Raw genomic sequence first — 15231 nt, forward strand, 5'->3', positions numbered from 1 at the left:
TATACCATTTAGTTTATATTGTCTCCCCTCATTCTTCCTACCAAAATGCATCACTTCACACTTCTCTGCATTAAATTTCATCTGCCACGTGTCTGCCCATTTCACCAGTCTATGTCCTCCTGAAGTCTGTTACTATCCTCCTCACTGTTCACTACATTTCCTAGTTTCGTGTCTTTTGCAAACTTTGAAATTATACCCTGTATACCCAAGTCCAAGTCATTAATATATATCAAAGAGCAGTGGTCCCAACACCGACATCATTGCACACTTGGTTGACCAGCATTGACCTATTGGGTTAAATGGCCTGTTTCTGAGCTCTATATTCAATGTAATTGTACTTCCCTCCAGTCTGAAAACCAACCATTCACCACTACTCTCTGACCCTTAGCCAATTTCATATCCATGCATCAACGGCCCCTTTAATCCCATGGGCTTCAACTAAAATTTGAGTTTCTAACAAAAATATCTGAAAACTACCACAACAGTGATGATGTATTATGGCACCTTATTTCCAACTGCAGTCATACTGTCAATGTTGCAGTAATGTGAACAAGTTTCAGATATGCAGTCGCACGGAAGGTGCGTGACAGCTCCTGCGGAAGGCCAGCTCACACTTGTCGCAGCAAAACTCCAGCCTAGCATGAAGTTGCATTTTGAAAGCAAATAGGGGGGTCTTTGGAGCACCTGGGAACTTTGAAATCCTTGTGTGGATCTTTTTAATATTAGAAAAAAAAAGACTTTTATTTATATAGTGCCTTTCACAACCTCGGGATATCACAATGCTTCACAGCCAATGAAGTACTTTTGAAATGTAGTCACTGTTGTATTGTAGAAAACATGGCAGCCAATTTGCGCACAGTAAGATCCCACAACAGCAATGAAGTAAGTGACCAGATGATCTGTTTTTCAGTGATGTTAAGATAAAGTACATGCTACTCCTGCACAGTATCTCTCCCTAAAGTTTTTCCACAGCTTACTTTTGCATTATTATCTTGCAACAAGTAATTGTATCACCAGCTTAACAGAGAACTAGAGTATTGCACTGTACTTATGTCAACCATAAAGAGACAAGAAAATGGGTGCATTATTGATTTCAATTCAAATAATTTTATTTATAACTTTCATCAGTATTATACAAAAATAGATTCTTGATAGATGTGAGTTGATTAGAAAACAAATATTCACACTATAATCTAGGGCACAATTCCAGAAACTTGCATTTTTGTAGATTATAAATCGTACCTCTGAATAATTTACACCCCTCTTAAAGAAGCTTAGTTTGATTCAGGGTCAAGAGGTGGCTTGTCCATTGTGTAGGATGGGTCACCTTGTGTAAAGAAGCACAAAGGCACGATTTGTACACTGGTTTTGTGATTCATCACTCACAGTTCTCAGTTTAATTACTGATTTTGATAGGAATTAAATCTTTTTCTGGCCCTAGTATTGATTGATTCGTATCACTTTGGATCGTATCGAAATGAATACTGAAAGTTTGAGAAGCCAGGAAACCTCTAGTTAGACAAAGAATCAAGTTCAACATTAAACTTAATGATCAGCAGTGTTGCATTGTACAGGATTACCTTAGCTGGAATTCAGGGCCGTTAACTCTTTCCTTTGTAAGAGCCATAACCCAAAACATTTTAACCTGGCAGTAGGAGTGTGAAAGTAGTCATCTGGTTGTTTATTTTAGATCTGACAATCCAACTAGTTAGTTGGAAGCATAAATCCAATCCTATTAGAGATTTTAGATGTTGATTTTACATTCTCCACAGCCAGATGAATATGTTGCAAGGTTGAGCTATCCAGCTGTGTAAGTATATAAATCCAATACAATGAAGAATCGTATTCTCGGCATGTTAGTACTTTGAGTGCAGATACCCTACAAATACAACATGCAGCCTCTCTCTTCTCTTACTTTCTCAGCTAGCTGGTTCCCCCTTTCTCCCAGGCCTGCCTCTCAAAGGGCAGGGTGGGTTTCCAGATCACTGCCAATACTTCAGTTGGCTGGGAGACTCCCCACCTTAGCTTGTTCCCTTCTGTGGGGCCATACTTGGCTCTGCTTGGCACCTCCCTGCAGCACTGTGCTAAGACATGAAGCTCAGCCCAATGGAGGGGAATTGAACCTTCCGCCCATCATGGTGCATTATTACTTTTCTCTCTTCAGTTTTTGACAAGACTTCCCTGAACCACTCTGCCATACTTTCTAAATCCTTGTCTTGGCCTTCCCTTTCCATGTCCCATCAGCTATAAGCTTCAAGCTTGTATCATTTGACATCATGCTGAGTACTTTATTCACAGCAGAAAACTACCACATCTCAGTAAAAGACCAGCTTCTGATCTGCTCAATCTTTTGGAAGAGTTAATGGGTTCATGTTTGGTGATTGTCATGACTGTTGTTGAGTACATTCTGGTAGATATCTGACTGAAGGAACCTGGTGTAGCAGTTATTCTCCATCAGACCATATATCTTCTTCTGTGCAGCCTCAAAGCACGAGTAGGTTGGATGTTGAAGGTTTTTAGTGATTGTGTCTTTGGTGGTGTAATCCAAATTGATCTGTTTTTAAAAAAAATTATAGTACCTGTTAGTGATTGCAAACAACATTGAAGTGTTTAGTCTACAGTAATTAGTCACCTTCTGTAGCTGAGAGAAGCGAAGGCCAATTGTGTGCCCCCATTGTCTCCCCTGCTGAGATCAGCTAACTCATCACACGCCAGAGAGTGAATCTAGGACCTTCTTGGTCTCTGTGGCTCCGTAACATGCATGTGACACATGGAGCTAGTACTACCATGCATTTTCTATTGCATACTATTGTTATAATTGATTCTTTAGACATTTATGTTTGACAGTTTTCAATAAAGTAAAGCCTGCTAAAATATAGAGCAAAAAAAAACAATTACCTCTTTAGGAGACATTGGTTCGACGAAATCGGAGAAAATCTTCTTTGCTTTGGAGGCCCGTTTTGCAGGTGACTTAATTTTCTTGTAGTCCTCACAGGCCAGCCAGAACTCGATGTTCTCGTCATTGTATTCTGATTTGAGGAAAGCTCTAAAAGCAATCAGGCCATCTGGAGAGAATAAAGGAAAATAAGACATTACTTACTGATATATCTTTCCCCCTTTGTCACAGTCATTATATTACACCCAGAGTCTTCGCTAGCATCATTAGTCTCTCATGCTTTTACTATTACAGCTTTATCCCACTGTCTTTTGATTATTGCAGCATAGATGAATGCCGCCTTTCCATTTTGTACAGTTGTCTGCAATACTTTCAAATGCAACAAGGCATGTGATGCGCATGTGTTGCCATGAACAGAGAACAATGCTATTATTCATAATGGTAAACATTTTGATAATTTAAGTGACTTGATATTAATATTATTATTAGTACTTCAATGAATCTCTCAAGTCATCTCTTAATGGAAATCATATACAAAAGGAAGGCAGGGCTGTGAGGGATCTTTCATTAGCAACTGTTCTGAACCTGATCCTTTTGTTTGAGAGACTAAAAACTAAACAGCCTAGGCTTGATGCATTTGTAGATGTTGCACTGATTGCAGTCAACTGTAAAAATGTTTAAATTCAATTATTTTTTTTAATATATAAAAAATAGTAAATTAGACAATTCAATCAAATTAAAATCCAGTATTTGAGACTTTTGGCCTTTTATATCTACATTAGTAATATTTAGATTTAAATTTGATTGTAATCCTTCATTAAGCCATAGTGATATTTTCTCTGGACACTGATTTTTAGCGGGTGCCTTTCCCGCTTGGGTTACTTTAATGGGAATTCATAGTTTCTCGGTACAGTTTGGACAAGAAAGGGATAATCAGCATTCCGGGAAGTTTTTTATTATAAGATATACAAGCTACTTACATTTATGAGCTAATAGGTTGTCCAGAGACTCGGCCCATTTCATTACTTCTTCACGGGAGGGACTGTGGGGAAAAAATAAGGATAAAGTAAATATTGATGTTTTTTGCTTAAGAACAGGCTACCTATATACACAGGGATAGTTTCTGCACCTCAAATAAACTTCTGACAGCACCAATATATAGGTAAACACAGCAACTTACTTTAAAGTTGTTTTTGCCACTCTTGATTTGACCTTCAGTCGTTGGGAAGAATCAGTGGTCGCTTTTGGATGATTCAAAAGGTAAGAACATCGGCTCGTCAGCCCTTTAATACTGCGAAAGAAAGACATAAGCATTAGTACTGTCGCAGGAAAAGCCACCTGCAGTAGCTTGGCATTGTGCTTGAATTGGGTTAGCAACATTCATTATAAATTATCCAGTTTATTAATTCCCAGCTTAACTTTGAGCAACATTTATTCCTCACCGTCCCCTCAAAAAAAATGTGCAAGCATGCAAAACAAGATCATAGCGTTGATTCCAAAAGCCATGCAATGCAATATCTGCCTATTACCTGCATTTAACTTTCAAATCTAATGCTAAGCATTGCTAGAATAGCACTCATCTTTGGTTTGTCTTTTTAATTAAGCAATTTAGGTTATTTTTTCATTGTAACAATTTCGGTAAAGTTCTGGACTAGATTATTGTTTGTAGGATTCTACGTTTCTAGACTGGCAGCAATATCTGAGTTTTGAACTTACAATAGACTTTGCATAGCATGCATTAGAAAAACCTTAGAATCTTATGCATTTGCCCAAGATCCTGACAACCATGCAACAAACAGCTTCACTGCGGCCTACATAACGACTACTTTGAGCAGGGCTTAAAAGGTTACTTATTACTTACAAACTGTGTTTCTTTATGTTTACTGGCATCTCGTCTTGTTCCTTGTAGCTGTGGTATTCTCTTTTGCTTGAGGAATGTTTCTGTTGCACAAGCAGGAGCAGAACACTTTGCATGGTTTTCCTCACCGAAAGCTGCTGCTGCTCAATTTCTAGGATTATACTCCAGTCACCCTCTCTGCCAAGAGCTAAGAGCATCTGCCCTCTCTCCTCGTCTGCCTCTATTTATATACTGTCGAGTTGCTAGTGGGCGTGGATTAGCTGTATCTGTTGTGAAGGACGATTTGCTATTTAATAACAAGTTGGAACTAGTTTCAAAATACTGGGCAGGGAACCCTTATTTAGTACAGAGTTGACGTATATATCTTAGCAATACTCTGTTCAGGCTGCCTCAGGCGAAACAAGATTAGGTTTGCGTAACAACAGCTACTAAGGGCTCAAACCGTATTCTTTGCTCATTGAGAGAAAGTAAGTAATGTGTCAGTTAACAACCATAGGAAATTAGATTAATGGTAATGTGATTAAAAATAATGCAAATTCTTTTAAAGACGTGACCCATCCTGTGCCAAGTTCTGGACACGAACAAAGTAGGCTATTCACCTTTAGGTATGTTCACCCTCAGTCTATGAATCATATGATACTTCACGTACCTTAAGTAAGAAAAGTAATGCAACCGGAAAAGGCAAGAGGTGCCTGTGCATTTAAAATACATTTTTAAAAAAAAGCAAGAGCCAACTCATCTTTGTCATTCTTCTGTCATAGAATCATAGAATTATACAGCACAGAAGGAGGCCATTCAGCCCATCGTGCCTGTGCCGGCTCTCTGAAAGATATATTCAATTAATCCCACTCCCCTCTTTCCCCATAACCCTGCAAAATTTGCCATTTCAAGTATTTATCCAATTCTGCAAAGGCACTTCTTCACATTCATATTTTCAGATTTTAGAGACTGCTCAAAGGATCAAATCAAAAACTGAGATGCTGGGGTTCATCTGCTTGAATTGAGTTCCTATTTTTCATTACTTAGGAGCTGGATTTTTGTAAACTAGAACAGAGTTTGAGGCATTTACCACCAACCAGTGCTCCGTGGAATTTTGGGCAGTAGCGTAATTTAGGGTGGATTTCGTGCTGATTTATTTTTTATGGATCTTTGGTGGTAAAAGTCGCTGCAAAAGTAGATAAGAAGCAATTGAATCAATAATCAGGGAGTGCATCCAATTACTGTTACGTATTTCTGTTTACTTTGAGCCTTAATCACTCGGGTCCAAACTTCCTCATCGAACAAAATGCAGGCGGATGTTTGCTTTACCCTGTGATTAATGCCCACATAATCTAGGCTGACACTCCAGGGCAGTACTGAGGGACTGCTGCATGCTTGTTTTAACAAAAAAAGGAAAATGTCACATGATTGGGCAGTCATGTGATTGGTCCTCCCAAGAATATGTCCAACCAGAGTTGACAACCCTAGTCCTGTGTTATTTAAGAAATGTTTACGTATGGCATATCGCGTAAGTCATACATTAACTATCAATAAGAGCAAACTCTTACATTTACTGAAGCATCAGGTTTTGTAACATGATAAAAGTCTAAATGATATTTAGTAGATAGTGGTAAAGGCAACATACATAAAACATCAAGGAGCCTATGTATGAGGACAGACCAAGATTCTGAGCTACTGGGAGTCTTGAACACGGTCGTTTTATTTTGGTACTGATCCTCTGTGCATCAGGATAAACTTCTTTACCCAGAGAGTGGTAAGAATGTGGAACACGCTACCACAAGGAATAGTTGAGGCAAATAGCATAGATGCATTTAAAGGGAAGCTGGATAAACACATGAGGGAGAAAGGAATAGAAGGATATGCTGAATGGGTGAGATGAAGTAGGGTGGGAGGAGGCTCATGTGGAGCATAAACACCGGCATAGATAAGTTGGGCCGAATGGCCTGAAGATTCTATGCTGTAGACCTGATGTAACTCGATGTAAACATGACCCCTCTACAAAGGGGGAAAATAGTGTGAATGACAAGCATGCAGCAGTCCCTCAGTACTGCCCTGGAGTGTCAGCCTAGATTATGTGGGCATTAATCACAGGGTAAAGCAAACATCCGCCTGCATTTTGTTCGATGAGGAAGTTTGGACCCGAGTGATTAAGGCTCAAAGTAAACAGAAATACATAACAGTAATTGGATGCACTCCCTGATTATTGATTCAATTGCTTCTTATCTACTTTTGCAGCGACTTTTACCACCAAAGATCCATAAAAAATAAATCAGCACGAAATCCACCCTAAATTACGCTACTGCCCAAAATTCCACGGAGCACTGGTTGGTGGTAAATGCCTCAAACTCTGTTCTAGTTTACAAAAATCCAGCTCCTAAGTAATGAAAAATAGGAACTCAATTCAAGCAGATGAACCCCAGCATCTCAGTTTTTGATTTGATCCTTTGAGCAGTCTCTAAAATTTGAAAATATGAATGTGAAGAAGTACCTTTGCAGAATTGGATAAATACTTGAAATGGCAAAATTTCTTTCTCTGAAAGGAGTAATGCTATATGAAAAATATTGCTGTTGGTGGGAGTCCATAAGCTGCATCTCAGGAAAGGATGGGAAAAAAGGGAAGGGGAAAAAGGCATGCTTTTTAGATTTCTACCAATAGCAAATAGAACAATGACACTCCTACAGGGGTACATTTCCATTGGTGCCAACAGCCCTTTGGCATTTTGCCCAAATGGCCACTCTTCATGTGTGAAATTATCATTGAACAGGGGCCAGCTATTTGACCATGAGAGGGCAACACAGCTAAACCCGATCCTGTTCTTGCCTGACGTTCATACACATACACTTAGTCGAGGTGCCTGCAAAGGAGTGGGACCTCTGGTTGATTTACCTCCTGCTCTGTTTAGGAGCTCTGGGGCCAATTGTAGCCCCTCCTCCCATCCCCCTCCCCCCTCACCACCACTGTCACACTGGCTAAGATCACAAATAGAGTATTTTATGTAATTAGGTAATATGAATTATCACAATATGTGCAATCCAGTTGCCTACTTTTTTCCATGATGTGTGCAATATTGCAACAGTCATGGATAGCATCTCTTGAACAAAGATCTATTATGCATATCTCTAAGCCAAGAGGAATGATAAATATGTGAAGTAAAAATGTAAAGGGTGGAGAAGTTACTTCAGGTCATTGTTAGTGGCGATGCCATGTGATAGACTTTAAGATTATTGATAGAGGGATGTAAACACTAAAGCCAACACATTTTGATGTAAGAAAGTTTGGGCAGCAGTGCTTTTAAGGTCCTGTGAGTGTCTGTAAAAGTTCAACAACTTAATGTAGTTCATTGCGTAAAAGAGCCTAAGCAGGGCCTCGGCATTGTAATGTGTTTGTACAAGTGTGAAATGGTTAAAAAAATGAGATTGAGGTCATGATTCTAAATATAGTAAGTTCTTCATCTTGTCTGGGAGGAGATACAGGAGGCTATGAAATATTTCCCTCCGGGGAAGGAGGATCAGATTATGAGTCGACCTTGGTTATTTATAGAGTATCATTGGTAGAAGCCAGGTTAAAGGAGTGTGGTAGTGATGGGGAAATCTGGTGGGGGTGGGAATTGAAAGTGAACTTTCCATGCTTCGTGAATGGGCTAGATATTGGTCACCTTATCAAGATAAAGATTTATGTAGAAAATATTATAGGTCTGATTTTGAAAAAATACATAACTAGGTGTTTCAAAATGGTACAAGGCATGAGATCCACAAATAATTGAAACTTAGCCTTATTTTACAAGATCATTTCAGATGAGGCAGGCCTTTCAGCATCTTGGTTCATCCATCCAGAGAGATCCTAACGTCATCCCATTCTTTGTAGCATCCGGTTGTTTCTTAAATAATTCCAAGGGTTTTGCCTCCACTGCTGATCACTTTGTGTGAAGAAGAACATCCTATTATCTGTCCCAAAAGTACCCTTCTCTAGTTTGAATTTGTGTCACTTTGTTCCACTCCTGTAGTTTAATTTAAAGTTATATTCCAGGTTAACTTTTTCTACACCCTAACAACCTTATATACCTCAATAATGTCACCTCTCAAATGCCTTGTGCCAGGTTGAAAAACCCATGTTTTTTCTCATAAGTCGCACTCCAGTCTTTTCTCAGACTCCTGACATTGAACATTGGCTCGTGGCTCTTCCCTGCACTGCCTCCAGTGCTTGTATGTCTGTCTCATTCCTAGACAACCAGAACTGGATGCAGTATTCAAGGTACAGCCTGACCAGAGCACTGTATAGTTTGATCACTACCTCCTCTGACCTATATTCTACAGTTTTGACCGTGTAGTTCAACATCCTATTGGCTTAGTTGATTGCTGCTCTTCATTGGTTGGACACGTTGAGCGTTGAGTCTACTGAGACTCCTAAGTCTCTTTCGGCTTCATCCTTAGTGATTTCAACACCACTCATGGAGTACATGTTAAAAACTCTTTGAGGTGTTACCAGGCAATACATTGTAAAAATGTACATTCAAACCATTTCCAAGGCTGTCTAAATTGATTTGCTTTGCCTTTGTATCTCCATGCATTGCCCTCAAGAATGGCAGTTGCTCTCCACAATGAGCAGAGAGGCATCTGAAAGTGACTTGGAAGTTTGCCTGCCATCATACCACAGAGATAAAGTTTTTATTATATTTTCTCCAATTTGATAACAAAAAGATGCATGGAGAAACATCCCTGGCTGTAAAAACTTTATTCAAAAAGAACTGCTACAAGGAAGTCAAACTATTGATGGTGACCATCTTCGATTTGATCCAATCATTGCCAATTTCAAAAGGAAGCCTGATTTTAGTGGCCAGAAGTCATATGTTACAGTTACTGAAGGTCAGCTAGGTGGTTTCAGAGTTATTATAGTCAAAAGAAAATGTGGAAAGGCTTCTGGGCAGCCTCATGGTCGATATGAAGGAGAAAAGTCCATTCAGCTCACCTAGCTTACTTCATCATTGAAGTTCATATTCAAGACTACACAGACCACTTTCTTGTCCATTCTGTCTTGGTCCCAAACCCATATCTCTCTGGCCTCCGTTGGATCAGAAATCTGCCTCATTTATTTGTTCAATTCTCCAGCCATCAGCATGCTTGGTGCTTCATAAGTCATATGTTGTTAAGTTAACAGCTCCAAATATGAAGTATTTAGTCTTTAAAGAGGTATTGTCTTGATGAAAAGAGTTTGACAGATCTTTTTGTGTTCAGTGAAAGCAGAGCCAGAAGAATCATAGAATCATAGAAGTTACAACATGGAAACAGGCCCTTCGGCCCAACATGTCTATGTCGCCCAGTTTATACCACTAAGCTAGTCCCAATTTCCTGCACTTGGCCCATATCCCTCTATACCCATCTTACCCATGTAACTGTCCAAATGATTTTTAAAAGACAAAATTGTACCCGCCTCTACTACTGCCTCTGGCAGCTCGTTCCAGACACTCACCATCCTTTGAGTGAAAAAATTGCCCCTCTGGACCCTTTTGTATCTCTCCCCTCTCACCTTAAATCTATGCCCCCTCGTTATAGACTCCCCTACCTTTGGGAAAAGATTTTGACTATCTACCTTATCTATGCCCCTCATTATTTTATAAACTTCTATAAGATCACCCCTAAACCTCCTACTCTCCAGGGAAAAAAGTCCCAGTCTGTCTAACCTCTCCCTATAAGTCAAACCATCAAGTCCCTGTAGCATCCTAGTAAATCTTTTCTGCACTCTTTCTAGTTTAATAATATCCTTTCTATAATAGGGTGACCAGAACTGTACACAGTATTCCAAGTGTGGCCTCACCAATGCCCTGTACAACTTCAACAAGACATCCCAACTCCTGCATTCAATGTTCTGACCAATGAAACCAAGCATGCCGAATGCCTTCTTCACCACCCTATCCACCTGTGACTCCACTTTCAAGGAGCTATGAACCTGTACTCCTAGATCTCTTTGTTCTATAACTCTCCCCAACGCCCTACCATTAACGGAGTAGGTCCTGGCCCGATTCGATCTACCAAAATGCATCACCTCACATTTATCTAAATTAAACTCCATCTGCCATTCATCGGCCCACTGGCCCAATTTATCAAGATCCCGTTGCAATCCTAGATAACCTTCTTCACTGTCCACAATGCCACCAATCTTGGTGTCATCTACAAACTTACTAACCATGCCTCCTAAATTCTCATCCAAATCATTAATATAAATAACAAATAACAGCGGACCCAGCACCGATCCCTGAGGCACACCGCTGGACACAGGCATCCAGTTTGAAAAACAACCATCTACAACCACCCTCTGTCTTCTGTCGTCAAGCCAATTTTGTATCCAATTGGCTACCCCACCTTGGATCCCATGAGATTTAACCTTATGTAACAACCTACCATGCGGTACCTTGTCAAAGGCTTTGCTGAAGTCCATGTAGACCACGTCTACTGCACAGCCCTCATCTATCTTCTTGGTTACCCCTTCAAAAAACTCAATCAAATTCGTGAGACATGATTTTCCTCTCACAAAACCATGCTGACTGTTCCTAATTAGTCCCTGCCTCTCCAAATGCCTGTAGATCCTGTCCCTCAGAATACCCTCTAACAACTTACCCACTACAGATGTCAGGCTCACCAGTCTGTAGTTCCCAGGCTTTTCCCTGCCGCCCTTCTTAAACAAAGGCACAACATTTGCTACCCTCCAATCTTCAGGCACCTCACCTGTAGCTGTTGATGATTCAAATATCTCTGCTAGGGGACCCGCAATTTCCTCCCTAACCTCCCATAACGTCCTGGGATACATTTCATCAGGTCCCGGAGATTTATCTACCTTGATGCGCGTTAAGACTTCCAGCACCCCCCTCTCTGTAATATGTACACTCCTCAAGACATCACTATTTATTTCCCCAAGTTCCCTAACATCCATGCCTTTCTCAACCGTAAATACCGATGTGAAATATTCATTCAGAATCTCACCCATCTCTTGTGGTTCCGCACATAGATGACCTTGTTGATCCTTAAGAGGCCCTACTCTCTCCCTAGTTACTCTTTTGCCCTTTATGTATTTGTAGAAGCTCTTTGGATTCTCCTTTGCCTTATCTGCCAAAGCAATCTCATGTCCCCTTTTTGCCCTTCTGATTTCTCTCTTAACTCTACTCCGGCAATCTCTATACTCTTCAAGGGATCCACTTGATCCCAGCTGCCTATGCATGTCATATGCCTCCTTCTTCTTTTTGACTAGGGCCTCAATCTCCCGAGTCATCCAAGGTTCCCTACTTCTACCAGCCTTGCCCTTCACTTTATAAGGAATGTGCTTACCCTGAACCCTGGTTAACACACTTTTGAAAGCCTCCCACTTACCAGATGTCCCTTTGCCTGCCAACAGACTCTCCCAATCAACTTCTGAAAGTTCCTGTCTAATACCATCAAAATTGGCCTTTCCCCAATTTCGAATTTTAACTTTTGGGCCAGACCTATCCTTCTCCATAGCTATCTTAAAACTAATGGAATTATGATCACTGGTCCCAAAGTGCACGATCTTCATCACAAAGACATCACCTGCAAGATAACATGTTGTAATATAATATACATATATACATTTTTAAAGAATTGAGAGAGGTTTTTCCAACGCTTTAAATCAAACCCTATTTTCCATGAGCTTTGAATGTGCATTTAGAGATTTTGTACACTTTTAATTGTGTTCAGTACAAAGAACTTCTTCACACCACTCCAATCATTCTCTTGAGGATTTACACAAACTTGGATCGTGTTTCCCCGATGTTTGAATCACAGCTGACTGATTTAAACTCAATACAATTGTTGCTGCATTTCTTTCAATCCTTCCTGATGCCTTTATCTTTTTCTAATGTTGTTGACCAGGACAGGACACAATGGGCTCGATTTTAAAACTGAGCCGGGAAGGGGTCGGGGGGGTCAAATTGAGGTCGGGAAACCCATTAGTACGGGTTTCCCGGACGCCCGTATGATTTTGACGTAAGGTCTTTTATTTTTTTTTGTTGGTTTTCCGTCTGACTGACAGGCTGGTCTCAGCCGGACGGGAGACCAATCAAAGAGAGGACGTGTTCAGGTTAGACTTCAGGTAAGTCTTTGTTTTTATGGATGGGGGGCATAGGGAATGGAGGGGGCACGGGACATGGGTGGACATGGGTTGGCATGGGGTCGTGAGTCATGGGGGAGGGATCGGTGTCAGTCACGAGGAGGAGGGGTGTCGGGACTGGGGGTTCGCGATCATTGTGGGGAGGATCGGGGGTCGGAGGTGGGAGGATCGGGGGTCGGAGGTGGGAGGATCGGGGGTCGGAGGTGGGAGGATCGGGGGTCGGAGGTGGGAGGATCGGGGGTCGGAGGTGGGAGGATCGGGAGTCAGGGTGGGAGGATCAGGGTCGGGGTGGGAGGATCAGAGTAGGGGGGAGGATCGGAGGTCGGGGGGAGGATTGGGGTCGGGGATCGGAGGTCGGGTGTCCATGATTGTTGGGGGGGTCAGTGCAGATAGGCTTGTTGGGCTTGGGGGAAGCACTCCTGCTCCTCCGGGCCCACGAGCTGTGCCTTTCGAGGCACCTACCTGTTAGTCTTGGGCCTTCTCACTTCCTTTCATGAGGCGTAAAACAGAAGGCCTGGGAATCCCGGCCCCCCGGGGTTGAAATCGGGAAGTCCAGAAAAATGGAGGCCCAAAGCCTCCGTGAAAGGTTTTAAGGCCCGACCTGCCCCTAGGAGCGGTTTGGTCGCCCGCCCCTTTTCCCGCCCAGGTAAAAACCTGAAATGGGCGGGTTGGGGCGGGTCTGAAATGGTGGCAATTTTCAATGCCTCCCCACGCCCCAACCCATCCGTTTTTCACTTTTAAAATTGAGCCTCGTGCTTCAAGTGTAATCCCACCAAAATTTTTACGCAGTTCATGTGAGCTCTTTGAATTTATACCCTGTTGGTGCAAGAGCAGTGGAGCGGAACTCTGCCCACCCTAGCCTCAGAATGGAGAGCCTACAACAAACCCTAGGGCCAGGGTTATTTCCATGGGATGAGTTCATTATGCCGACAAGGGGGCATCGGAGGCCCCTGCCCTGGACTGCTGACAGAATGTCAGAGTGGAGCCATATCAATCTGACGGTGGAGAGGGAAGGCCCCTGACGAAATGTCTCTACTGTTCCCAATGCAGCAACAGGGCCTCTTTAGGAACGTTATTGATCCCCTCTGGGATTGATTACCTTCCACTCGTCAAGGATTGGGGCCTTTTTGCCTCCTAATGAGACGCATGCCCAGGGAGGACATAAAGACTAAAAACTCACCGAGATGCACCCACTTAATTGGGGAGGGGAGGGGCGGGGTCAGGAGACCCGCTCATTGCCCTCCCCACCTGGAAAATGGTGGGGTGGAAAACACCGGGTAGAACTGCACCCAATGTGGGGATCTACGAGATTCTGCCTTGGCCTCAATCGGAATGTCTGAGTCAATGTGGGTGATTTTAACAACTCGCCAGGCAGGAAACCCACTGGTTCGGGTGTAACGCTGGTTTTACTCCCCGCCCAATATTACTCCCCATTGACTTCAACGGAGAACAAAATTGGACAGGGTGCGAAATCAGAGTTGCACCCGATCCACCCAATTTGCCGATAGGCAGGTTAAGTTAAAATCGCCCCCAGTGAGTCTACGAGCTCGATTTTAAAACAAATGTCCGGGTGGGTTGGGGGCAATGAAAATCGGCTTTTCGAGGAGCGGGCAGAAATCCCGGCTCCAACACGCCGAAGAATGCACACGATCCAGAGTCATCTGGGTGCGCGCGCCGTTCCCGAACCTGGAAGTCCTGCTGGCAATTAAAGCCGGCGGGACGATATTTAAAGCACTAAATCACCTAGTTGAAGTCGTTCAAAAATGAATAAATGTAATTTACAATGAAGGCAAGTGATTTCATTGCTGCGTCAACGTGTTTCCCGTGCTGTGTGAAACATGGCATTGGGAAGTCGCCGGGTTTCAGCTGGCAGCCATTTGGCCATTTAAATCCCTGTTTGACAGATGGGGATAAAAGGCCAGTTATTACAGCAGGGCACTCAGTTCTCTCAGACAAACTTATGGCTGGGAGATCTTTGTGTTTCGACAGAAAATTCTTGGTTTCCACTCAGAATTGTTCTGCTTACACATGTTTACCAACTTTTTGGACCCCCTCAAACTGACACCATCAGGATGGGGGGGCACGATGGCTGCATTCACCAGTACATCCGAGAATAAGGAACATCACCGTCCTCGCCAGGCATGACATGCACGTCTGCTACTTGTAGCTCCACAATACAATGCTGCACCACAGGCACCTGCACAAGAGCACAGAGGGACCAACGTCACAGGAGGCACTACCCTCGTCAGAGGGTCTACAGACCAATGCTCAGCTTCATGGACCTCTCCGAGGAGCAGTGCATTCAGAGGCATAAGAGTGAATTGCCAGGTGATTGCAAACATCTGCAGCCTCCTTCATGCC

General features: G+C 42.4%; 1 protein-coding gene across 1 annotated transcript; it reads right to left on the reverse strand.

The window, feature by feature from the left end:
- Nucleotides 1-1084: 1084 nt before the first annotated feature.
- On the reverse strand, nucleotides 1085-4966 carry LOC137325490 (regulator of G-protein signaling 21-like). Its single transcript, XM_067990647.1, has 5 exons — nucleotides 4758-4966; nucleotides 4077-4187; nucleotides 3877-3938; nucleotides 2899-3065; nucleotides 1085-2554 (listed from the first exon to the last, which is right to left on the reverse strand). The coding sequence occupies exons 1-5, from the start codon at nucleotides 4949-4951 to the stop codon at nucleotides 2369-2371; spliced, it is 720 nt and encodes a 239-aa protein (XP_067846748.1). The 5' UTR covers nucleotides 4952-4966; the 3' UTR covers nucleotides 1085-2368.
- Nucleotides 4967-15231: the final 10265 nt, after the last annotated feature.

The sequence above is a fragment of the Heptranchias perlo genome, chromosome 9 (assembly GCF_035084215.1).
Source record: "Heptranchias perlo isolate sHepPer1 chromosome 9, sHepPer1.hap1, whole genome shotgun sequence".
Classification (NCBI taxonomy): Eukaryota; Metazoa; Chordata; class Chondrichthyes; order Hexanchiformes; family Hexanchidae; genus Heptranchias; species Heptranchias perlo.